Source organism: Hylobates moloch, unplaced genomic scaffold (assembly GCF_009828535.3).
Source record: "Hylobates moloch isolate HMO894 unplaced genomic scaffold, HMol_V3 SCAFFOLD_4, whole genome shotgun sequence".
Classification (NCBI taxonomy): Eukaryota; Metazoa; Chordata; class Mammalia; order Primates; family Hylobatidae; genus Hylobates; species Hylobates moloch.
The window spans coordinates 113,929,791-113,956,543 of NW_026652279.1; the positions used below are offsets into that span (position 1 = coordinate 113,929,791).

General features: G+C 41.3%; 2 protein-coding genes and 1 long non-coding RNA gene across 10 annotated transcripts in view; 2 read left to right on the plus strand and 1 right to left on the minus strand.

Annotated features, from left to right (window-relative positions):
• VPS36 (vacuolar protein sorting 36 homolog) overlaps positions 1–24,135 on the plus strand; it is a 48,212-nt gene extending 24,077 nt beyond the window's left edge. For 2 of the 7 annotated variants that reach the window (XM_058437942.1, XM_058437946.1), the window contains exons 7-14: positions 605–637; positions 758–835; positions 1,764–1,898; positions 4,792–4,857; positions 10,365–10,429; positions 11,279–11,363; positions 12,630–12,706; positions 23,392–24,131. In XM_058437942.1, the coding sequence (XP_058293925.1) occupies positions 605–637; positions 758–835; positions 1,764–1,898; positions 4,792–4,857; positions 10,365–10,429; positions 11,279–11,363; positions 12,630–12,706; positions 23,392–23,707 (855 nt within the window). In that variant the 3' untranslated portion in view covers positions 23,708–24,131. Of the gene's footprint in view, positions 1–604; positions 638–757; positions 836–1,763; positions 1,899–4,791; positions 4,858–10,364; positions 10,430–11,278; positions 11,364–12,629; positions 12,707–12,802; positions 16,453–23,391 lie in introns of those variants that run through there. The other 5 variants (XM_058437943.1, XM_058437945.1, XM_058437944.1 and 2 more) reach the window with 5 other exon arrangements.
• LOC131383316 (uncharacterized) lies at positions 21,891–24,605 on the minus strand. Its single transcript, XR_009213276.1, has 2 exons — positions 24,259–24,605; positions 21,891–22,184 (listed from the first exon to the last, which is right to left on the minus strand). It is a non-coding gene; the product is annotated as an uncharacterized LOC131383316 (long non-coding RNA).
• A 75-nt stretch (positions 24,606–24,680) lies between these two features.
• The window catches only part of THSD1 (thrombospondin type 1 domain containing 1), a 30,032-nt gene continuing 27,959 nt past the window's right edge, over positions 24,681–26,753 (plus strand). For both annotated transcript variants that reach the window (XM_032150970.1, XM_032150972.2), the window contains exon 1: positions 24,681–24,822. The gene's annotated coding sequence lies outside the window, so the exon portion shown is untranslated. The remainder of the gene's footprint in view (positions 24,823–26,753) is intronic.

The following is a 26,753-nucleotide window of genomic DNA, read 5'->3' on the forward strand; positions in this document are numbered from 1 at the left end:
ATTTCTTACTTTTCTCAAATAACAGTAAATAATATTTTCTGAACTACTGTTTATATCACCTTTTGCTTATTTAATCAATAATAGTTATTTTCTCTTTGAAAATGTGAAGTTCTTTTGCAGTTTGTTTGGAAAATGTATGGTTTTTTAGCTAAAATGAAATTATATAAATATTTATTAACAAATTGATATTTGCAAGAAAATGTCAATTTTTTTTTTTTTTTTTTTGAGACAGAATCTCGCTCTGTCGCCCAGGCTGGAGCACAGTGACACGATCTCGGCTCACTGCCAGCTCCACCTCCCGGGTTCATGCCATTCTCCTACCTCAGCCTCCCGAGTAGCTGGGACTACAGGCGGGAGTCTGGCTAATTTTTTTTGTATTTTTAGTGGAGACTGGGTTTCACCGTATTAGCCAGGATGGTCTCGATCTCCTGACCTCGTGATCCGCCTGCCTCGGCCTCTCAGAGTGCTGGGATTACAGGCGTAAGCCACTGCGCCCAGCTGAAAATTTCAAATTTTTATGGGGAAAAAATAGAGGGTGCTTCATTTTTTTAAGTCATTTTAATTCTTTAGATGGATTTCAACCAAAATTCATTTCTCATTTCAGGCCTTTGAAGACCTCAGCAAACTAATGATCAAGGTATATGTCATTTATGCCTATTAAATTCATACCAATTATGATACAGTTTTTGAAATATATTTTGTTAGCAGACATTTTGGGGACAATATTGCTTTTCAGTCTTTACTTTTTATTTGACAGGCTAAGGAAATGGTGGAGTTATCAAAATCAATTGCTAATAAAATTAAAGACAAACAAGGTGACATCACAGAAGATGAGGTAAATAAGTTGCTTTTTTAAGGCATTTGAAACTAGATAACACAAATAATGCAGTAAGGTTTTTGTGGTTTACATTGGCTTTCTGAATGTACTGTTTTATTTAATATTTGTTTTATTTATTGTTTATTTATTTATGAGATGGAGTGTCGCTCCGTCGCCCAGGCTGAAGTGCAGTGGCGTGATCTCGGCTCACTGCTACCTCCACCTCCCGGGTTCAAGCGATTCTCCTGCCTCAGCGTCCTGAGTAGCTGGGACTACAGGCATGTGCCACCACGCCTGGCTAATTTTTTGTATTTTTAGTAGAGACTGGGTTTCACCGTGTTAGTCAGGATGGTCTCGATCTCTTGATCTCGTGATCCGCCTGCCTCGGATTACAGGCATGAACCACCACACCCAGCCTGTTTTATTTTTTTTAGGACTTGAGGATATGTGAAAGTGCCAAAGAAAAGTCAACCATAAAAATTATATTAGTTCTATTAGGATTAAAGGCTATTTCAGTGCCTTTTTTTGGAGTGTACAAAACAGAAATACTGAAATGTACAAGGAGTGGCTGTTTTATACATATCCCTAAGTTTGATCTTTGTTTCATTCAGTTTATCTACAATCTAATCACAGCCATTTTCCTAAGTTTTCAGTTGTACTATTTGGTTGGCATTAAATATAGCAGAGGCGTTTTCTGAATCTCCTTTCACATCAGACTTGTGAAGTAAACAGAATATGAGAGACCAGGAGAGAAGTAGGGAGGAGAATAATTAGATGTATTCAGGGAACTCCTGGAAATCTGTTCCCTTATAGTTCACAGCATAGAAACACAGTAGAAGGAATGGGGATATGTAGAAATAATTGAGTGGAATTGAATTTGTGATGGAAGAATTTCAAATATTGAGGTGGAGAGACTAATTCTGCATTTTCTCCTCTTTTATTATAGACCATCAGGTTTAAATCCTACTTGCTGAGCATGGGAATAGCTAACCCAGTTACCAGAGAAACCTACGGCTCAGGCACACAGTACCACATGCAGCTGGCCAAACAGCTGGCTGGAATATTGCAGGTGCCTTTAGAGGTGAAAACTAAACCTATGTGTTTTTTTTTAAACTGTGTTAAATTAGCCCTATGTCATCAGAAGTGTTAACAAGAGCATAACTACTTTCATGATATGGTTATTGTCAACTGACATGTTTTCTTTTTTCTTTCAGGTATATTAAATAAGTTCACTGTGCTTATTATTCTTCGGAATTTTCTTTTTTGTTTTTGTTTTTTTTTTTTTTTGAGACGGAGTCTCGCTCTGTTGCCCAGGCTGGAATGCAATGGCGCAATCTCGGGTTCACGCCATTCTCCTGCCTCAGCCTCCCAAGTAGCTGGGACCACAGGCGCCTACCGTCACGCCTGGCTATTTTTTTGTATTTTTAGTAGAGACAGAGTTTCACCGTGTTATCCAGGATGGTCTCGATCTCCTGACCTCGTGATCCGTCTGCCTCTGCCTCCCAAAGTGCTGGGATTATAGGCGTGAGCCACCGTGCCTGGCCCTATTCTTTGTAATTTTCTTTCTTTTTTTTGAGCCGGAGTCTCGCTCTGTCGCCCAGGCTGGAGTGCAGTGGTGCGATCTCGGCCCACTGCAAGCTCCGCCTCTGGGGTTAAATGCCATTCTCCTGCCTCAGCCTCCCAAGTAGCTGGGACTACAGGCAGCCGCCACTACGCCCGGCTAATTTTTTGTATTTTCTAGTAGAGACGGGGTTTCACCGTGTTAGCCAGGATGGTCTCGATCTCCTGACCTCGTGATTCGCCTGCCTCAGCCTCCCAAAGTGCTGGGATTACAGGCGTGAGCCACTACGCCCGGCCTTATTCTTTGTAATTTTCTAAGTTGTTTTTAATTTTCATTTTTGACATCTGTAACTTTCTAAATCTATTTGATATGAAGTTTTCCTTATTTTTAAAAAGGAAATATATGATCTTTCTCTGAATAGATATATTTCCATACGTCTAGTCTTTACTATTTAGTACTATTAATCATTCCATAATACAGATTCATCTTCTAGTCTGATAGTATTCAGGCAATCAAGAGTTTATTAAAGCACTTGTATTAAAAAAGCTTTCAAACCTATGCCAAATAGAATAGTATAATGAATCCTCTGTGGCCATCATCCAGCTTCTTCTGGATGACTCAAAATTATTTTAAAGCAAATCCCAGACATCACATCACTTTATCTGTAAACATTTCAGTATGTAACTCTAATGATACTCTTTTAAATACAACTATAATCCCATTTCATAATCTAAAAAATTAAAATAATTTCTTAATGTTATCTAATATCTAGCGTTCACATTTTTTTTTTTTTTTTTTTGAGACGGAGTCTCGCTCTGTCACCCAGGCTGGAGTGCAGTGGCGCAATCTCAGCTCACTGCAAGCTCCGCCTCCCAGGTTCACGCCATTCTCCTGCCTCAGCCTCCAGAGTAGCTGGGACTACAGGTGCCTGCCACCCCACCGCGCCCGGCTAATTTTTTGTATTTTTAGTAGAGACGAGGTTTCACCGTAGTCTCAATCTCCTGACCTCGTGATCCGCCCGCCTCGGCCTCCCAAAGTGCTACATTTTCTTTTTTTTTTGCTTGAGACAGAGTCTCACTATTGTCACCCAGTCTGGACTGCAGTGGTGCAATCTCAGCTCACTGCAACCTGTGCCTCCCGGGTTCAAGCGATTCTCCTGCCCCAGCCTCCTCAGTAGCTGGGATTACAGGCGCCCGCCACCATGCCCAGCTAATTGTTTTGTATTTTTAGTAGAGACAGAGTTTCACCATGTTGGCCAGGCTAGTCTCGAACTCCTGACCTCAGTTTATCCCCCTGCCTCGGACTCCCAAAGTACTGGGATTACAGGTGTGAGCCACCGTGCCGGCCTAGTATTCACATTTTCTCTTACAGTTGGTCTGTTTCAATCAGGATTCATTGCAGTTTGTTGATTTGTTTCAAAAGTTTGTTTGTTTGTTTGTTTTTAATTTCATGGGTTCTTTCTTCTCCTGCCTCTTACCTCCCACCCCACAATGTGTTTCCTGAAGAAATTAGTTGTTTAGACTATAGAGTGTGCTTTTCCGGTCCTATGTATTTCCTGTAAACTGGTATTTATAATAAAGGTTTGTTAGGGTTTTTTAAAATTATTATTGCAAGACTGTTTCATAGAGGCTGTTGTGTACTTTCGTCAAGAGATACATAATGTCTGATTGTCTTTTTTTAAATTTTACAAAAAATTTTTGTGATGTTAACAGCCATTGACAGTCATTACCTAGATCTGTTATTTCATTGCAGGTTGCAAAATGGTAATAGTCTTACTTAATTCTATACTTTCCTCATTTATTAGCTGGAATAAGTTAAAACATTTAAATGTATTTTTTGAAACATGGTGTAGAGACCCTTTTTTCATTTAAGTAAATGTTAAAATGGTAATGAGACTGGGCACAGTGGCTCACGCCTGTAATCCCAGCACTTTGGGAGACTAAGGTGAGCAGATCATTTGAGGTCAGAAGTTCAAGACCAGCCCGACCAACATGGTGAAACCCTGTCCCTACTAAAAATACAAAAAATTAGCCGATTGTGGTGGTGCATGCCTGTAGTTCCAGCTACTCAGGAGGCTGAGGCAGGAGAATTGCTTGAACCCAGGAGGTGGAGGTTGCAGTGAGCCGAGATTGTACCACTGCACTCCGGCCTGGGTGACAGAGAGAAACTCCATCTCAAAAAAATAAAAATAAAAATAAAAAAATAAAGTGGTAATGACATTAAAATGCAAGTATTGAATCTAAACTGCCTTGTGGTATCTGAATAGTTTCTCCTTTGTATAAATAAAGTTTTTTATAAGCTTCTTAAAAATTTTTCTGATTTCTGATTTCACTGTGATTATGATTTCTGTTAAGAAATGCTAACTGGTGTAATTGTAACATAATACTTTTTTAAAAATTTCATATTTTAACAGGAACGAGGGGGAATAATGTCGCTCACGGAAGTGTACTGCTTAGTAAACCGAGCTCGAGGAATGGAAGTAAGAATAGAAAATTTAAATATTCTTTTAACGAAATATAGATTTTCTTAATACAAATTCCGAATACAATTTGAGGAAGGGTTGTGAATATCAAAGCTATTTTGAGAAGCACTGTGGTACAGTGAAAGAATACTGTCCTGGGATCTAGGAGGTAGATTCTTTTCCTAGTTTTGATAGTGATTTGCTTAGTGACCTTCAGTAGTTTACTTAACATCTCTGAGACTCAGTTTTCCTTCTTCCTCTTTTTTTTTATTTTTATTTTTTGCTATTCAAAACTTTTTCTATTTTTCTTTATAATTGACATAATAATTGTACGTATTCATGGGGTACTATATGGTGTTTCAGTGCATGTATACATTGCATAATGATCAAATCAGGGTGTATTAGTCCATTTTCATGCTGCTGATAAAGACATACCTGATACTGGGCAATTTACAAAAGAAAGGTTTAATTGGACTCACAGTTCCACATGGCTGGTGAGGCCTCACAATCATGGCGGAAGGCAAGGAGGAGCAAGTCACGTCTTACGTGGATGGTGGCAGGCAAAGAGAGCTTGGGCAGGCAACTCCTATTTTTAAAACCATCAGATCTCATCAGAAACATTCACTATCACCAGAATAGCACAGGAGAGACCCACCCCCATAATTCAATCATCTCCCACCAGGTCCTTCACAAATATGTGGGAACTATGGGAGCTACAAGATGAGATTTGGGTGGGGACACAGAGCCAAACCATATCACAGGGCAATTAATATATTCATCACTTTAAACATTTATCATTTCTTTCTGGTAATAACATTAAAAATCCTCTCTTGTCTGTCATATGCAGCCATAAAAAAGAGCAAGATAATTCTTTTGTGGGAACATGGATGGAGCTGGAGGCTATTATCCTTAGCAAACTAGTGCAGCAACAGAAAGCCAAATACCCATATTCTCACTTATAAGTGGGATATAAATGATGAGAACTTATGAACACAAAGAAGGAACAACAAACACTGGAATGTACTTAAGGGTAGAGACTGGGGGAGGGAGAGGAGCAAAACAGATAACTATTGGGTAGTGGGCTTAATATTGATACCTAGGCAATGAAATAATCTGTACAGCAAACCCTAGTGACACAAAAGTTTATCTGTGTAGCAAACTTTCACATATACCCCCTAATCTAAAATAAACATTTTTTAAAAAAACAAAGATAGAATCAACCTAAGTGTCCATCAGTGATGAACGGATAAAGAAAATGTCAGATACATACAAATGGAATACAATTCAGTCATAAAAAAAGAATGAAATCACATCATTTGCAGCAACATGGAGAAACTGGAAGTCCTTATGTTAAGTGAAGTAAGCCAGACACGGAAAGACAAATATTGTGTGTTCTCACTCATGTGGGAGCTAAAAAAGCTAATCTCATGGAGGTAGAGAATAGATGATAGATATCAGAGACTGGGAAAGGTGTATAAGTGGGAGCGGGGAAGAAGAAAGGTTGGTTAATAGGTACAAACATACTGTTAGAAGGAATAAATTCTAATGTTCAATAGCAGAGTAGGGTGGCAACAATGTATTGTATATTTCAAAGTAGCTAGAAGGGAGGACTTGAAATGTTCCTAAAACATAGACATGATAAATACTTCAGGTAATAGGTACCCCCAAATACCCTGACTTGATCATTACACATTCTATGCATGTGTATTAATAAAAATAGCCTCTGTACCCCATAAATATGTAAGATATTATGTTTCAATAAAAAGTACTCCGGGCTGGGCATGTTAGCTCACACCTGTAATCCCAGCACTTTGGGAGGCTGAGGCGGGTGGATTGTCTGAGGTCAGGAGTTCGAGACCAGTCTGGCCAACATGGTGAAACCCCATCTCTACTAAAAATACAAAAAAATTATCTGGGCGTGGTGGTGTGTGCCTGTAATCCCAGCTACTCAGGAGGCTGAGGCAGGGGAATTGCTTGAACCAGGGAGGTGGAGGTTGCAGTGAGCCGAGATTGCACCATTGCACTCTAGCCTGGGCGACAGAGCAAAACTCCGTCTCAAAAAAAAAAAAAAAAGTACTCAGAAACAGAAAAAAAAAAGAGTACACTGCATTGTCATTTTCTAGTCACCGTGTGTAATATAGCAGCAGAACTCATGCTTTCTAACTGTAGCTTTGTATCTGTTGACCAACCTCTCTCCATCCCCTCCTCCCACCTACCCTCCTCAGCCTCTGGTAGCCACTCTTCTACTCTCTACTTCTATGAGATCAACTTTTTTAAGATTCTCCATGTAAGTGAGATCAAGTGGTGTTTGTCTTGCTATGTCTGGCTTATTTCACTTAACATAATATCCTCCAGGTTCATCCATGTTGCTGCAAATGAAAGGATTTTATTCTGTTTTGTGCTGAATAGTATTTCATTGTATATATGTACCACATTTTTTTTTTTTTACCTTTAAAATTTTTGTTTTGTTTTGTATTTTTGAGACAGAGTATCACTCTGTAGAATACAGTGGCACAACCTTGGCTCACTGAAACCTCTGCCTCCCGGGTTCAAGCAATTCTTGTGCTTCAGCTTCTCAAGTAGCTGGGATTACAGCCGTGTGCCACCACACCAGGAGAATTTTCATACTTTTAGTAGAATCGGGGTTTCCCCATGTTGGCCAAACTGGTCTTGAACTCCTGACCTAAGGTGATCTACCAACCTTGGCCTCCCAAACAAAGTGCTGGGATTACAGGCATGAGCCGCCATGCCCGGCCCCCAAATTTTTATTTTTTCTTTTTTATGGATACATAATAGTTGTACATATTTATGGGGTATATGTGAAATTTTGATACAAGCATATAATGTGTAATGACCAAATCAGGGGAATTGAGGGTCTGTCACCTCCAGTGTTTATCATTTCTTTGTGTTAGGAACATTCCAATTCCACTTTTCTAGTTACTTTGAAATCTACAATAGGGCTGGGTGCGGTGGCTCATGCCTGTAATCCCAGCACTTTGGGAGGCTGAGGCAAGCAGATCGCCTGAAGTCAGGAGTTCGAGACCACCCTGGCCAACATGGCGAAACCCCATCTCTAATAAAAATACAAAAATTAGCCGGGCGTGGTGGCGAGCATCCGTAATCCCAGCTACTTGGGAGGCTGAGGCAGGAGAATCGCTTAAAGTAGGAAGGTGGAGATTGCAGTGAGCCAAGATCACGCCACTGCACTCCAGCCTGGGCCACAGAGCAAGACTGCGTCTCAAAAAATAAGTAAATTAAAAAAAAAAGAAATATACAATAGATTATTGTTAACTATAATTGCCCTATTGTACTACTGAATACTATATCTTACTGCCCCCTTTTTTTTTTGAGACAGTCTTACTTTTGTCACCCAGGCTGGAGTGCAGTGGCACAACCTCAGCTCACTGCAACCTCCACCTCCCCGGTTCAAGCAATTCTCCTGCCTCAGCCTCCCAAGTAACTGGGAATTACAGGCGACTGCTACCACGCCTGGCTAATTTTTGTATTTTTAGTAGAGATGGGGTTTCTCCATGTTGGCCAGGCTGGTCTTGAACTCCTGACCTCAGGTGATCCACCCCCCTTGGCCTCCCAAAGTGCTGGGATTACAGGCATGGCCACTGCGTCTGGCCTCTTATTCCTTCTAATTGTATTTTTGTACCCATTAAACCAACCTCTCTTTATCCCTCCTTCCCCACACTCTTCTCACCCTCTAATGACCATTTTTCTACTCTCTATCTGCATGAAATCAATTTTTTTAACTCCCACATCTGAGTGAGAACATGTGATATTTGTCTTTCTGTGCTAGCTTACTTCACTAAACAATGTCTTCCAGTTCCATCCATGTTGTTGCATGACTGTTGTGAATAGTGCTGCAATAAACATGGGAGTGCAGATTTCTCTTTGATATACTCCTTTCCTTTCTGTTGGATATATACCCAGCAGTGGGATTGCTGGATCATGTGATAGTTCTATTTACAGTTTTTTGAGAAATCGCCGTACTGTTTTTCATAGTGGCTGTACTAATTTACCTTCCCACCAACAATGTGTAAGAGTTCCCCTTTTTCCACATCCTTGCCAACATTTAGGGAGCCAGTTTTCTTACCTTTAATATAAGGGTTTGGACTGAATGAAACTGTTCAGCTCTAATATTTTCTCTTTGTTTTGTGATAAATAAAGTTTTTCAGGAAGCCCTTCCTCTGCAATAGTTCTCTTTTGAATCAACTCGGTTGGAACAAGTTGCCTTGTAGACAATGCAGAGGGAAAGCTGCCCTGCCCCTTTGGCTGGGTATCAGCAGTGGCTATTCTTCAGCTGTCCTTACTCCTTCACATCCAGATGTCCTTGGCCTCCAAGGTTCTGTCTAGATATTCTTTGTGCCCCAGCAGTCACCTCCATGTAAATGGCTCACCCAGTCCCATGAGTTAAGCCCCTGCTCTGTGTTTTTATCTGAATGCTGATCATAGCTGCCATTAGTCAGTACTTACCATCCACTGGACACTCTGCACGTGTTACCTCATTTATCCTCCCAATAACTCAGTGACATGGCTACTTTTACTGTAGGGGATAATTTGAAGAATAGGAAATTGAAACGTAAAAAGATGAAATAACTTGAGCAAGGCCACGGCCAGAGACAGTGGTTTGACAGGTATTTGGATCTGGGCTGGACTGGCTCTGGAGCCATCCTGTGGGACTGAAAGCTGTGCTTGTCGTCACCACACTATGCTGATTTGTTAAGGCTGCACTGTCCACAAGGGTGGCTACATCATGTGCTGACTGGGGACTTGAAATGTAGTTAATCCAAATCAAGATATGCTGCAAGTATAAAAATGCACCAGATTCAGAAGACTTCGTATGTTAAATATCTCATTAATAAGGAAATGTTAAATATCTTATTAATAATTTTTTGTTTTGATTATATGTTGAATTGGTTCTATGTTCAATCTTAAAATATATGCATTAAAATTAATTTCACGTGTTTCTTTTTACTATTTTTTTTTTTTTTTTTTTGAGATGGAGTCTCGCAGTATCGCCCAGGCTAGAATGCATGGCGCGATCTCGGCTCACCGCAAATTCCGCCTCCTGGGTTCAAGCAATTCACCTGCCTTAGCCTCTTGAGTAGCTGGGATTACAGGCACCCGCCACCGCACCTGGCTAATTGTTGTATTTTTAGTAGAGATGGGGTTTCACCATGTTGGCCAGGCCGGTCTCGAATTCCTGACCTTGTGATTCACCTGCCTCAGCCTCCCAAAGTGCTAGGATTACAGGCGTGAGCCACCATGCATTGCCTCTTTTTTATTTTTTTTAATGTGGCTACTATAAAATTTACAGTGACATATGTGGCATTGCATATTTTATTGGGTACCACTGCTTTAATGAATAGAAGTCTTTGGTTCCTTTGTCAATCTTTTTTGCTTTGTAGTGATTAAATCACCTAAAATTATTGATAAATGGTAATTTTAAAATTTACTCTTCTGTTTTAGTGATCATTACCATTGTATAGCATTACTGGATTTTTTTTCCCTATTAGTTGCTCTCACCAGAAGATTTAGTGAATGCGTGCAAGATGCTGGAAGCACTGAAATTACCTCTCAGGTAAAGGAACCTCTGCAGGAAGTTTGCCACCTGCAACCATGATTCTGCATGGGGTAGATGGGAAAGCCCAGCCGAGTTTGCCATCCCTAGTGTCAAGCCAGATTATTGCTTTCTTGAAATTATATTATTTCATCTTTATCAGGGCTGGGCATGTCCTAACAGGGCTAGGAGTCAGACTCTTGTGGATTTGGGGGAATGAGATAAGAATGTGGGTTCTTCCCATGAGGTCAGAATAACTAGCCCCTCTTCCCTTAGATATTTTGTGTTAGTCTCTGGAGATGTTCAGCTGTGAATATTCTTTTCCTTATTCTTAAGTTTAAAAAAGTAGCCAGGTGGCTGGGCGTGGTGGCTCACACCTGTAATCCCAGCCCTTTGGGAGGCTGAGGCGGGCAGATCACCTGAGGTCGGGAGTTCAAGACCAACCTGACCAACATGGAGAAACCCCGTCTCTCCTAAAAATACAAAATTAGCCGGGCGTGGTGGCACATGCCTGTAATCCCAGCTACTGGGGAGGCTGAGGCAGGAGAATCGCTTGAACCTGGGAGGCGAAGGTTGCGGTGAGCCAAGATCATGCCATTTGCACTCCAGCCTGGGCAGCAAGAGCGAAACTCCGTCTAAAAAAAAGCCAGTAATTTTATTTAGCATGTAGATTTTAGTTCATTATTTTATTATCTGTGTATTCATGAGCTGTTTATGCCATTGTTGCTTGGTTTTGATATGTTTTAAGTGTTTTTTTTTAATATTGCCCTCGTATCTGGGCATAAAAGAAGGTATAAAAGATGTCCTCCTTTTCAGCAGTTGAATATCCTAGATAATTCCTGGCTTTGTTCTCGCACCTGTGGTTTTCAGGCTCCGTGTGTTTGACAGTGGCGTCATGGTAATTGAGCTTCAGTCTCACAAGGAAGAGGAAATGGTGGCCTCGGCCCTGGAGACAGTATGTGAAGCCCGTTTTCTCCAGTCTTTAGAGCTTGCTATGAAGACCCGAAGGCTTAGCAACTCAAAAAACAGGATTTCCTTTTGAATTTAACTTTACTGAAAAAGTAACATTCACACACCCAAATAAAAACGGTTTATCACTAACAATGAATCAATATTAACCAAAGTCATACATTTAGAGCTTTTTGAAACTTCTTGACACTCTTAACATCTTACATTTAAGGAGAATTAGAATTAGTGAGGTGCTTTCTTTTCTATTAAAGCTCAGTGTTGAGAACAGGTTTTTAACTTTATCAGATGTTACAACGCAATTAAACTTTTTCTTCTAGTAACACCTACATAAGCAGCTTGATAAAATGCCACAAGTTTTATGAAAATAATTGCTTCAAAATATATAAAAAGCAACAGTAGTTTAGATGGATTTTACTGGCCAAACTGCCAATATTACTCATTAGGATGCTTGAAATAGTACTGTCTTCATAGCTTCTATGGTGAGCCTGTATAATTCGAATAACTTCTATTTATTATCCTTCCCATTTTCTTTCTTTTTTTTTTTTTTTTTGAGACGGAGTCTTGCTCTGTCGCCCAGGCTGGAGTGCAGTGGCGCAGTCTTGGCTCACTGCAAGCTCCGCCTCCCAGGTTCACGCCATTCTCCTGCCTCAGCCTCCCAAGTAGCTGGGACTACAGGCGCCCGCCACCACGCCGGGCTAATTTTTTGTATTTTTAGTAGAGACGGGGTTTCACTGTGGTCTCGATCTCCTGACCTCGTGATCCGCCCGCCTCGGCCTCCCAAAATGCTGGGATTACAAGTGTGAGCCACCGCGCCCAGCCTATCCTTCTCATTTTCAACTAGACGAAAACCCCAAGACTACAGATATTTCTACCACATATTTTAAACTAAACCTATATGTAAAGTCCCTTCGCTGGAGCGTTAATATGTACTCAGAATTTGTTACATATTCTTTTTCAGAATATCAAATAGTTCTTTTTAGGCTTTAGTACAGTGACCGTTACATTATAGAGAGCTTGATCTTGATATTTGAGCCTCTATTATGTCTCTTCTGGGTCCTTCAACTTTTGTAGGATTAAGCATTAGTTAAGATTTAGTTATAGTGTGAATGTTCTTTGGATTTTAGTAGGACATTCAGTAAATTATTTCTTGCATATACTGGTATACATTCTGCCTACCATTAGAACCCAGAGTGTGTTTAAATTAGTGTCCTAAATTAATTAGATTTTTTTTCTGCTGTGTGTTTCTATTTAGGTTTCAGAAAAGGGATCCCTAACATCGGAAGAGTTTGCTAAGCTTGTGGGAATGTCTGTCCTCCTAGCCAAAGAAAGGTAAGTAAGGTTCTTACCTTTCATTACAATGTATGTTTGTGTGTCTGCATAGACAGATAATTGTGTGGGGGGTTTTTTGTTTTTTTTTTTTTTTAGGTTGCTGCTTGCAGAGAAGATGGGCCATCTTTGCCGTGATGACTCAGTGGAAGGCCTGCGTTTTTACCCAAATTTATTTATGACACAGAGCTAAGGGTTTTGTATTTAAAATACTTTTTGTCCATATGCTTGCGTCATGTAGAGATTGTATGACATTGAGCTAAGAGATAAACCCCGATCAACTGAGAATTTATTAGAACTTCACAGTGCAATGTAAATCTCTTTTAATTTCTCACTAAATATGGTCCAGGAAATTTATTTAGGATACGCATAGGAAAATTCAGAAAAGTGAATGCCAATATGAATTTAAAATCATGCTATAGTTGTGCAGAACCCTCAGAGTTTAACTTGAAATATAGTGGATTTTAACTTGATCCTCAAATCTAATCATTTTATAAAGAAGGGAATTTAGTTTTGCAGAGAATAAAAAGAGAAGTTGCATGTTCACACAGGTTAGATTATTATTTTGGTGTGACTGAAATTCACTGATTGCACATGACAATGTTGGGACAAAATATACTGCAGCATACTATATGAGGCTCCTCCCCAGGGCTTTTAGAAGCAGTCATAGACATGTCTTCAACATACCAAATAAAATACCTTTAAAAATGAAATAATTTTATTTGACACATATATTTATATATATTCTATCTAGTTTCTCTTTGTTTTTTTAAGTGATGATTTCATGACTGGCATTTAAAGAATGCAACTGTGTCATTTTGTTTCCAAATGCTGTGGATTTTGAAACTGAACTAGAGAGCTGTATAGACATGCCCAGAGTTATGATTACAAATTTAGGAGGTAGACGGCTCAGGAATTCCCTGGGATTGTTGTGCTGGTGGAATGGCAGAGGGAACTTCACAGGAACCTTAGTGTTCTTTTACCTCAAAGCCACAGACAGGAAATAGAAAGTGGAAAAGTAATGTCTCCTTTTCTTTTCCATAAGGAGTTTCAACACTGAACTTTAAAAAGTCTATCATGTTCCAGCAATATTTTTTCTTTGTCCTTTATATTATAAGTTGTGTGGAAAAACTACTTCGGTAAGAAGTGTTACTGAGATAACAACAACTGGCTGTAGATTGCTGCATGTAGATTGCTTAAGTTTTAAAGTGACTGCCTGACTTCACATGTTATTGCTCTACAGCCTCCAGTATGTTGGCATTATCTCAAACTCAGGGACCCCACAGGACAGGAAACGCCCTTTCTGAAACTGAGTTGGAAGTGAAAGGGTGGTGATGGTTTTGGCCAAGCCTGTGGGAGGGAAAGTATTGTAATGGGAGCACCCTTGGGACCAGGAAGAGGGATACCCAGGTTCACACTCTGGGACCCCTGAGACATTGTCAGTGGGTAAGAGGGAGGGCCACTGCCAGAGGCTGCTGCAGTGCCCTCTGGGAAGTGCCAGGGACCCTCAGCTGCAGACCCAGGGGATCCCAATCCCATATCCCTGCCTGAAAAGTGGCTATTGCTGCTTCGTGTCCTCCAGTGTCACAGGAATGCTGTGCCTGATACATCCCACTTTAGTTTTTGTTTTCCAAACCTGTCACTGACTCTTCATTGTGGTGACAGATCCTCTGGTTCCCCCATTGCTCAGCCTCAGGTTTATTTTGAGGGTAACTCAGTGTCTGACTGCCCAAGTCTTTTAGGGTTTAGTTGGACCATTGTGTAAGCTTGTTTGTATGTCTCACCTCTTTCTGGTTGGTACTCACTGTCTCATACTGCTCTAGCAAACTTGTACACATACACATACACTCTCTCTCTCTCTCTCTCTCACCTGGCTAAGGCTTTTAAAATTATAAAGATAAATAATCTGTTTCACCAGTTGGAGTGAGTTGCAAGGAAGATTGCTGGAGCTACTCAATCTAGCGCTAATGGTTTGGATTCATTACTGCAAACCTACATAATTTAACATATTTATTTACTTTAGTGTGACAACTGATGGAAAAAAATGGAACAATCTGAATTGTATAAAATGACTTAAGAAGGAAGAAAAGTGACATATAAATATATTTTGCAAATGTCACATTAATTTAAAAATGAGTATGATTGATTTTATTTTTAAAGTGGGCATTCTTCACTGTTTCGAGACCTTTGTATGTATTTGTGTATTTTTATCTTTTTTTCAGGCCATTATTATAAGGTGTTATTTTGGCACTCTAATGTAGAAGTTATGTTTAAATACAACCAATCAGGCCCTAAGTGCAAAAAATTTCTGTCTTGGTGCTTATCACTGGTGTAATTATTATTTTTTTGTTTTCCTAACTTTGCTCTTAGGAGCATGAACCTCTTTGTAGCTTTATGGTAATGCAATATTTCCAGTCATTTGCTGTCAAAAAAATTTTTTATATTGTGTTAGTGAAGATTGTGTTTTCAGGGTTAAATGATTGGTATTAATGTATATAGACTAAAATTATTGCAAAATTTAAAAATGATTTTCCTTGGCATTCTTTTTAAATACTCTGAAATATATATGCAAATGGTAAAACTTTAATCATACTAAAGCCAGTTATGTTAAGAATTTTTCCTTTGGATTTTATAATTAAGAGTTGCTTATAAATATTTATGACATTGAGCTCTTACTGTTTTAGTTGTCCTAAAAGAATGGGACATGTCATGAACTGGTTTCGTTTTTTAAAAAATTCTTGATGTGAATTCCACTGTTGCTTGACCATTTATATTCAGATGAATGTACTCTTTCTTGTTCCTTGTTACCAGATTAATCTGAGAGAATGTGGATTCATCCTGTCATCTTTCTCATGCTCAAATACTTAAAATGGTTCTTTTTCCCAAAAGTCTCAGAGTCTTCATTTTGGTACAGTGGAGTCACAACTTATAAGGTGGTTAGGTTTTAAAGACCGTGCCTAAGGACAAAATTGAGCGTGCTCAGAATGGTCCTTGAAAGTCTCCTAAATTACCAATAAAGTTTTCTTTGTAGTTTTAAAGTTTAAATCCCTGTGGAGTGATATGTAGGTATGAATATATTATGCTTATATTAACTACAAAAATACAAACTGCATATCAAGAGATTCTTATAGCATTAGTAATTTCCATGCATGTGTCTTTTTCCAGTAGGTATGGTTAAATTTATTTAAATTTATTGCTAATCCTATCCCTTATGATCTAGAGTATAAGCTGCACAAGGGCAGAGGTTTTTATCTGGTTTGTTCATGGATGTATCCTAAGAGCCGAGAACAGGGCCTGGACACAATAAGCATTCAATAAATATTCACTGAGTGAATGAACTCCGACCTATATTCCTATTTATAATTTGGCTCCACTTTATACTACTTTAGCTCCCATTCAATTCAATGAAAAAAACATTTTTTTGAATACATAGCAATTTTGTGTGAGCAATTTTGTTGGGCATTGGTAATGGGAGGGGATACAAAGATGAATAAGATACAACTGTGTCCTTAAGAAAAGGGAGACCTAGTTAGGGCAACAGACATATAAGCAACTTTCACTGAAGATGGAATGAAGTAAGTGCCATGGAAGGGGCATATATACCATGCTGGGGAAGACAGAAGAAGGAGCCCTTAGTCCTGGTGGAGGGCTTTGGAAGGGAAAGGAAGAACCTGGTAAACTAGGCTGACAAAGACCAAGAGATTGTCAGTAAGTGGAAGGTGTTGGGAAAAGGGAACAGCAGAGGTGTGCCCCTTCCTGCTCCTGGATATTTCCCTTGTCTGTCCAAACCTCCTTTTTTTTTTTTTTTATTATTATACTTTAAGTTTTTGGGTACATGTGCACAATGTGCAGGTTTGTTACGTATGTATCCATGTGCCATGTTGGTGTGCTGCACCCATCAACTCGTCATTTAGCATTAGGTATATCTCCTAATGCTATCCCTCCCCTCTACACCCACCCCACAACAGTCCCCGAAGTGTGATGTTCCCCTTCCTGTGTCCATGAGTTCTCATTGTTCAATTCCCACCTATGAGTGAGAACATGCGGTGTTTGGTTTTTTGTCCTTGCGATAGTTTACTGAGAATGATGGTTTCCAGTTTCATCCATGTCCCTACAAAGGACTCATCATTTTTTATGGCTGCATAGTATTCCATGGTGTATATGTGCTACATTTTCTTAATCCAGTCTATCGTTGTTGGACATTTGGGTTGGTTCCAAGTCTTTGCTATTGTTAATAGTGCCGCAGTAAACATACGTGTGCATGTGTCTTTATAGCAGCATGATTTATAGTCCTTTGGGTATATACCCAGTAATGGGATGGCTGGGTCAAATGGTATTTCTAGTTCTAGATCCCCGAGGAATCGCCACGCTGACTTCCACAATGGTTGAACTAGTTTACAGTCCCACCAACGGTGTAAAAGTGTTCCTATTTCTCCACATCCTCTCCAGCACCTGTTGTTTCCTGACTTTTTAATGATTGCCATTCTAACTGGTGTGAATGGTATCTCATTGTGGTTTTGATTTGCATTTCTCTGATGGCCAGTGATGATGAGCATTTTTTCATGTGTTTTTTGGCTGCATAAATGTCTTCTTTTGAGAAGTGTCTGTTCATGTCCTTTGCCCACTTTTTGATGGGGTTGTTTGTTTTTTTCTTGTAAATTTGTTTGAGTTCATTGTAGATTCTGGATATTAGCCCTTTGTCATATGAATACGTTGCGAAAATTTTCTCCCATTTTTTAGGTTGCCTGTTCACTCTGATGGTAGTTTCTTTTGCTGTGCAGAAGCTCTTTAGTTTAATTAGATCCCATTTGTCAATTTTGGCTTTTGTTGCCATTGCTTTTGGTGTTTAAGACATGAAGTCCTTGCCCATGCCTATGTCCTGAATGGTAATGCCTAGGTTTTCTTCTAGGGTTTTTATGGTTTTAGGTCTAACATATAAGTCTTTAATCCATCTTGAATTAATTTTCGTATAAGGTGTAAGGAAGGGATCCAGTTTCAGCTTTCTACATATGGCTAGCCAGTTTTCCCAGCACCATTTATTAAATAGGGAATCCTTTCCCCATTGCTTGTTTTTGTCAGGTTTGTCAAAGATCAGATAGTTGTAGATATGCGGCATTATTTCTGAGGGTTCTGTTCTGTTCCATTAATCTATATCTCTGTTTTGGTACCAGTGCCATGCTGTTTTGGTTACTGTAGCCTTGTAGTATAGTTTGAAGTCAGGTAGCGTGATGCCTCCAGCTTTGTTCTTTTGGCTTAGGATTGACTTGGCGATGCGGGCTCTTTTTTGGTTCCATATGAACTTTAAAGTAGTTTTTTCCAATTCTGTGAAGGAAGTCATTGGTAGCTTGATGGGGATGGTATTGAATGTATAAATTACCTTGGGCAGTATGGCCATTTTCACGATATTGATTCTTCCAACCCATGAGCATGGAATATTCTTCCATTTGTTTGTATCCTCTTTTATTTCATTGAGCAGTGGTTTGTAGTTCTCCTTGAAGAGGTCCTTCACATCCCTTGTAAGTTGGATTCCTAGGTATTTTATTCTCTTTGAAGCAATTGTGAATGGGAGTTCACTCATGATTTGGCTCTCTGTTTGTCTGTTATTGGTGTACAAGAATGCTTGTGATTTTTGTACATCGATTTTGTATCCTGAGACTTTGCTGAAGTTGCTTATCAGCTTAAGGAGATTTTGGGCTGAGACAATGGGGTTTTCTAGATATACACTCATGTCATCTGCAAACAGGGACAATTTGGCTTCCTCTTTTCCTAACTGAATACTCTTTATTTCCTTCTCCTGCCTGATTGCCCTGGCCAGAACTTCCAACACTATGTTGAATAGGAGTGGTGAGAGAGGGCATCCCTGTCTTGTGCCAGTTTTCAAAGGGAATGCTTCCAGTTTTTGCCTATTCAGTATGATATTGGCTGTGGGTTTGTCATAGATAGCTCTTATTGTTTTGAGATAAGTCCCATCAATACCTGATTTATTGAGAGTTTTTAGCATGAAGGGTTGTTGAATTTTGTCAAAGGCCTTTTCTGCATCTATTGAGATAATCGTGTGGTTTTTGTCTTTGGTTCTGTTTATATGCTGGATTACATTTATTGATTTGCCAAACCTCCTTTCTTTACTTCTTCCCACTCACCTCCCCTCTCTCATGCCCACCTCCACCAATCTAAATGATACTTTGCTCAATCCTGCCTGCATCAGAAATGTTTCCAATACACAGCTCTATTATTTCTAAACTCTACAAGAGTTATTGTATTTTCCATATGCTTAACTATATTTTGTCTTGTTCTCTTAAATGTTGTCTTGATACCATAAGAAAATAGAGAAACTGGGTTTAAGTTCAAAGACTGTCATGTAACATCTCTTTTGAATTCTCACTGACCTAGGTCAGTGACTACATGGTGGATTCCTAGTAAAGTATTAACTGAATTGAGTGATTTTTGAATTATAGTACTGAGTCATGCATGAGTTGCCTAGCAAACCAACTCTTTTACCCTCTTCCCAAGAGGTTTCTCAACCAGACTTGTCAAGGCTTAGCCTGTCTGAGTGAGATCTGGTCTGTCTTACTCAAATATGGCATGGGCCACGTCCATGATGTGGAAAGCACTCTAGAGTAGTTGTTATACACATGTAAGTTCTTGTTATTATAGTGTGGAAATTGGGCCATTCGTCTTCTTCCTTGTGTCCTGATACGAAATCATGAGTCAGTTATAGCTTTCATCTCAGAGCATTACCCAGAGAAATAAAAGCTCTGTTTGTATAAATGGAGTTATTGAGATAATATATAAATTTTATACAATTTGCACAAGATTACTAGATCAGTCGCTGACCTGGAAAGAAAACTGAAGGTATTTTGAGAGCCAGATCAGTTATAGTTCAATACTGACCATACCACTGTTTGTTTGAAAGCATTTTTTCCTTTCATTTTTATATTGCCTTCTTTTAGAAAACGTTAAACTATATCTTTTTTTTTTTTTTTTTTTTTTTGTATTTTTAGTAGAGACAGGGTTTCACCGTGTTAGCCAGGATGGTCTCGATCTCCTGACCTCGTGATCTGCCCGCCTCGGCCTCCCAAAGTGCTGGGATTACAGGCATGTGCCACCGCACCCCGCCTGAAAACGTTAAACTATATCTTAACTGTCCAATAAAGACAGCAGTACAGTTTGGCAAAAATTCTAATGAAGACAAAATTGACCAGTTCAATAAAGCTGTTATTTAAAAAATGACCAAGCATATTGATAGAGCCACTTGTACCTGGATTTCCTCCCTTGAACAGTAGCTTTTTGGGGAAAAAGTATATGCCTAAAAGATTAATGCAGAGAAAGTTGCCTCCGATAGGTTTCACTTAATCACTATAATATTTCACAGTTACTGTTATATGCTTTCTACAGTGAAGGGAAGGAGAGATTAAGAAATCTACCCAGATTTGCAGTGTCAGGGCTGGAATTTAATCTAGGCTTATCTAAAAATGTGTCTTTTTACTTGTATGCAGTGTAAGGAGGAGGTCCAACTTCATTCTTTTGCATGTGGCTATTTGGTTATGCCAGCACCATTAGTTGACTATTAAATGATCTTGGCACCCTTGTCAAAAAACAATTGACCATATGCTTGCGTATGGGGTTGTTTTAAAAAGTAATTTTTAAAAACTCAATTGACCATAGATATGAGTTTCTGAACTTGCAATTCTAGCTATTTATCTATCTTTTTGCTAATATCACACTGTCTTGATTACTATTGCTTTGTAGTAAGTTTTTTTTTTTTTTTTTTGAGACCGACTCTCACTCTGTCACCCAGGCTGGAGTGCAGTGGCACATTCTCGGCTCACTGCAACCTCCACCTCCCGGGTTCAAGCAATTCTCCTGCCTCAGCCTCCTGAGTAGCTGGGACTACAGGTGTGTGCCACTATCCCCAGCTAATTTTTTTTTTTTTTTTTTTCGTAGAGATGGGGTTTTGCTGTTGGTCAGGCTGGTCTCAAACTCCCGATCTCAAGTGATCCGTCTGCCTTGGCTTCCCAAAGTGCTGGGATTACAGGCATGAACCAGCCTGTAGTAAGTTCTGAAATTGGAAAGTGTGAGTCCTCCAAATACGCTCTTCATTTTCAAGATTGTTTTATCCTGTTCTGGGTTCCTTATACCCCCATATAATTTTTTTTTTTTTTGAAACAGGGTCTGGTTCTATTGCCCAGGCTGGAGCGCAGTGGCACAATCTTGGCTCACTGCAACCTCTGCCTTCTGGGCTCAAGCAGTCCTCCCACCTCAGCCTCCTGATGGCTGGAACTTCAGGTGCACACCACCACACCAGCTAATTTTTGTACTTTTATAACTCCAATGCCTGCTCTTTTCACTGAGCTTTTGCTTTTAAAACTGAAATGCCAGGGACTGGGTGGTATGTATTTGAAAAAGAATCCTAGCATAAATTGGTGAATGGAAATTAGACTAGATAATTCTACTGGCAATGAAATTGGATGATCACCTTAAAGTCTTCTTTGAAACTTTGGATGGATTTAATTAGTATTGCTAGAAGTAACTATTTGACAAGACTGGTTGGTCTCACTCTGTCACGTAGGCTGGAGTGCAGTGGCATGATCACTGTTCTCTGTAGCCCCAACCTCTCGGGCTCAAGTAATTCTCCCACCTCAGCCTCCAGAGTAGCTGGGACAACAGGTACATGCCACCACACGCGGCTAATTTTTTATTTATTTTATTTTTTGAGATGGGGTCTCACCCAGCCTGTGCAGTGGCATCATCTTGGCTCACTGAAGCCTCCGCCTGGGTTCAAGTGATCCTCCTGCCTCAGCCTCACAAGTAGCTGGGACCACAGGCACGTGCCATCACAGCCGGCTAGTACATTCTATTTTTGGTAGAGATGGGGTTTTGCCATGATGCCCAGGCTGGTCTTGAACTCTTGAGCTCAAGCGATCCACCCGCCTTGGCCTCCCAAATAATTTCTTATTTATTGTGGCGATGGAGTCTCGCTATTTTGCCCAGGCTGGTCTAAAAGTACTGGGCTCACGCAATCCTCCTGCCTTGGCTTCCCAAATTGTTGGGATTACAGCCATGAGCCACTGCACCTGGCTGACAATATAAGTTCTTAGAAAATTTTATACCTCTGGTAACATATAAGTAAATACTTGTGCTACCTTTTTAAAAATGAAGTGATAGAGTCAAAGACCTGCAAATCACGTGTTTTAAAATATTTTTTTTAATGAGGTAAAGTTTACAAACTGCAATGCACAGATCTTCAGTCAGACAAGTTTTAACAAATGCTTAGTAAATCCATGTAACTCACACTCCAAACAATAGAACATATCTGTCACCCCTAAAAGTTTCCTGGTGCCTCTTTCCTGTCATCCACTCTCGAAAGGTCACCATTGTGCTTTGATTTCCATTACCAGATGTGTAATGTGACAGACTAGTTTTGCTGTCAAATGGTATATTCTGCATACCAGATATTCGTTTTGCTGTCAAATGGTATATTCTGCATAAAAGAAAAGCAAGTGGTAAACCATATGGCATAGTTACTCAATTTAACAAGCACAGCTGTTAAGGTGGAATCTATCCTCTCATATTTTCCCAAAAACTTAAAATTCTTTTTTTTTAAATTTTAGTTTTAGATTTGGGGGTGCATATGCAGGTTTGTTACAAGGGTAATTGCATGTTGCTGAGGTTTGGGCTTCTATTGATCCTGTCACCTAGATAATGAACATAGTACTGAGAGGTGACAGTGTGCTGGCAGCCCTCACAGCCCTCACTCGCTCTGGGCACCTCCTCTGCCTGGGCTCCCACTTTGGCGGCACTTGAGGAGCCCTTCATTCCGCTGCTGCACTGTGGGAGCCCCTTCCTGGTCTGGACGAGGCTGGAGCCGGCTCCCTCAGGTGTGGAGGGAGAGGCGCGGGCGGGAACCGTGGCTGCGCGGTGCTTGCAGGTGGGTGTGTGGGCTTCCAGGTGGGTGTGGGCTCAGCAGGCCCTGCACTCGGAGCGGCTGGCTGGCCCTGCCGGCCCCGGGCAATGAGGGGCTTAGCACCCGGGCCAGCGCCTGCAGAGGGTGTGCTGGGTCCCCAAGCAGTGCTGGCCCACCCGCCCCCAAGGGCTGAGGAGTGCGGGCCCACAGCGCGGAGCTGGCAGGCAGCTCTACCTGCGGCCCCGGTGCCAGATCTACTGGGTGAAGCCAGCTGGGCTCCTGACTGGTGGGGACTTGGAGAACCTTTATGTCTAGCTAAGGGGTTGTAAATACACCATTTGGCACTCTGTATCTAGCTCAAGGTTTGTAAACACACCAATCAGCACCCTGTGTCTAGCTCAGGGTTTGTGAATGCACCAATGGACACTCTGTATCTAGCTACTCTGGTGGGGACTTGGAGAACCTTTGTGTGGACACTCTGCATCTAGCTAATCTGGTGGGGATGTGGAGAACCTTTGTGTCTAGCTCAGGGATTGTAAATGCACCAATCAGCGCCCTGTCAGACCACTGGGCTCTCTGTAAAGTGGACCAATCAGCAGGATGTGGGTGGAGCCAGATAAGAGAATAAAAGCAGGCTGCCTGAGCCAGCATGGGCAATCCTCTGGGGTGCCCTTCTACACTGTGGAAGCTTTCTTATTTTGCTCTTAATAATAAATCTTGCTGCTTCTCACTCTTTGGGTCCACACTGCCTTTATGAGCTGTAACACTTCACTTCTTAAGCCAGAGAGACCATGGACCTACTGGGAGGAAGGACCACCTCCAGACGTGCCGCCTTAAGAGCTGTAACACTCGCCGAGAAGGTCCGCAGCTTCACTCCTGAGCCAGTGAGACCACGAACCCACCAGAAGGAAGAAACTCTGAACACATCCGAGCATCAGAAGGAACAAACTCCGGATATGCCGCCTTTAAGAACTATAACACTCATCGCGAGGGTGCGTGGCTTCATTCTTGAAGTCAGAGAGACCAAGAACCCACCAATTCTGGACACAGTACCCGATAGGATGTTTTTCAACCCTTGCTCTCTTCCCTCCCTCCCTTGACTTGGAGTCTCAAGTGTCTGTTGTTGCCATCTTTATGTCCATGAGTACCCATTGTTTAAGCTCCCACTTACAAGTGAGAACATACGGTTTTTGGTTTTCTGTTCCTATGTTAATTCACTTAGGATAATGTCCTCCAACTGCATCCATGTTGCTACAAAGGACGTGATTTTGTTCTTTTTTTATGGCTGCTTAGTATTCCGTGGTGTGTATGTACCACATTTTCTTTACCCAGTCCACTGTTGATGGGCACCTAGGTTGATTCCATGTCTTTGCTATTGTGAATAGTACTGTGATAAACATGGGAGTGCAGGTGTCTTTTTGGCAGAATGATTTATTTTCCTTTGGGGATACACCCAGTAATGGGATTGCTGGGTCAAATGATAGTTCTGTTTTTAGTTGAGAAATCTCCAAACTGCTTTCCACAGTGGCTGAACTAATACACATTCCCATAAAAAGAACTTTAACACTTGCAGAGTAGAGTTTTAAAAATGTTTAGTTATTTTTAATAACCAATTCTGACCCCAGGGTAAGAAAATGGAGATGCACTTTACCTGAACTATGTTCTTTTGAAACTCTTTAGTGACATTTGGGAAAGCAAGTTTACAGCCCACATACTGTGCCACTTCAAGGACTTATTTTTGTGGTCTCCCTGAAGAAAATGACACGAGTAGGAGTGATTGAAGGTGAAGTGTCAGGAGATTGCTCGCTCGTCCTTCGTTAAACCCCTGGTGCTGTGGACGCGGGTGTGCGTTGAGGGGACCTGCATCTGCCAGGGCCGCACCCCCTCCCTCAGGACCTTGGCTGGCCGCGCGTTTCCTGCCTGTTTCCTGTCCAGCAGCTGGCGAGCGGGGGACCGGCAGGAAAGGATGCGCTGCCCAGAAGGGGCGGGAGCCGACACGCCCGGTCCCGGGTGCACCCCGCCCTCCCGGTGCCCGCCCTCCCCACGCCGTCGGGGGCGGGCCCGGGCGGGGCTGTGGGAGCCTAACGCCGCGGGGTCAGGGCGCGCAGTCCGGGACGCCGGATGCTCGGCGCTCTACCTCGCGGCTCCTGAGGCTTCCCGTCCGCCTCGCCACTCGGCCAGCCGAGCTGGGGTCGCTGCCCGTCAGTCTCGAAAGGTAAGAAGCGCCCTCCTGCATCCGGGTGTTCGCGCCCCAGTGGGCGCTCCTGTGCCGCGAGACCCTCGGAGGCTCCGCTGGGGTCGGGAAATGCCCCCGGACCCTGCCACCCCCCCCGGATCCTGAAGGCGCAGGTGGATGGTGGCGGCCCCTCCACACACCCGCCTCGGCCCCAGGGGACGCTTTTAAGGGGTATTGGTCTCCACACCTAGGAGTCTCGAATTTAACTGAACCTGGCTCTGCCCTGGCTCATATGTTGCCGAGTGACTGAGACTGGCCACAGAACCTTGAAAAATCGCGTCTTGAGCTACTGTTTCTTTCCAAAAAGAAATCCTTTCTGATATGCAAAAAGTATGAAATATAAGGATTAAATTAAAGATGGTCCTCATTAAGGAGGACTTTAAGCTGACGACACGAGGGGTAGACTTCCAAGCGTGGAACTGGGCTTGCGGGCATTTGGGAAGCTGAGTAGATGGGGCGAGCCAGGGCGTCCCAGGAACGCTGCACCCAACCCGTGGGACCAGGGCAGAGCAAACTCGAATGAACATATAAATGAAGCCTGTTTACACGAGCTGCTTTGGAACTAGAGATTTCCTCCCAATAAATACTATTCGTATATATACACACGAGCATGTGCAGGTTGGTCAGAAGGGACAAAATAACTTTGCTTCGTTTTCCATTTTATTCTTTCACGAATCATTGGTCCCATAGACATTAGCGTAATTCATTTACTTTTTCTGCAGCTGTGAAGGGAGATTTAGAAGGGTTTGTCCTAGCTGGTTTCAGCAAAAACATGGGGTCTGAGGTTGGATGATGCTGTTAGCCGTTGAGAATATTCACAACTTTTCCCCACCTTCTCAGCTGATGAATTTAGAATTTGTCTATAAAGTTTACATACAAGAATGCTATGTAGAAGTATTTTCAAACTTGTGTAAAATATGCCTAAGTTCTTAATTTCTTAGAACAATTCTCAAGCCAAACATTGTAAGAAGTCAGTCGAGGTATTGGGAACAACATGTTGAAAGAAAATAAGCAAGGTAGAAAGAAGTTAAAGAGACATATTATGACTAATGTTATGATCATATTCCATATTATGATTGACAAGTAGGCTGGTCTGTTTTATGTCTTTTTCCATTCAGCTCTAAATATAGATTATCTCACCATTCTTTGTTTTCCCGATCATTTTCATAAGAAAATGTGTTATAATCACAAAATCAGTAACGATTTGGGGCTTCAAAAATAAAAAGATTATTGTGGTGGAAGCAAACAAATCTGAGAGAAGCCAGTTCAACTTTTGGGAGCTTTCTTCTCCTTAGTTTGGTTACCAGGTCTCAGTGACTTAAAGGAAGCATTGTAATTGTCTTAAGTGCTCACACTTGCCCAAGTGATATGATGCGTTCTGCAAGGATCTTACTGGCTGACTTTGGCCAGGTTTTCCAGGTTTCCATGTACGAGGAAAGAATTGGGTCAAATCTGTGGCTAATTCCACCCAAAACAATTTTCTTCTTCTTTCCTTTCTTTTCTTTTTTTTGGGGTGGGGGTGGCGGGGAAGAGGAGGCAGCCCTAATCATCTGCATAGTTACACTTCAAATCTCTGCTTTCCTTTCAGGAAGTACAGTATTTCCTTTGTTCAGCAGCTCTTGCTGAAAGAAAGCTAATAAGACACACCAGTTTCCCTTCCATTGAATTTTGGCTTATTTCAATCAGTTTTCTTAATTCCACTAATTTGTGCTCTTATCTGAAGAGATGTAACATGTATTTGGAATATAACATACTTGCTTATTAAAATGATTAACTGTGGGCTGGGTGTGGTGGCTCACGCCTGTAATCCCAGCACTTTGGGAGGCCGTGGTGGGCAGATCACGAGGCCAGACATTTGAGACCAGCTTGGCCAACGTGGTGAAACCCAGTTTCTGCTAAAAATACAAAAA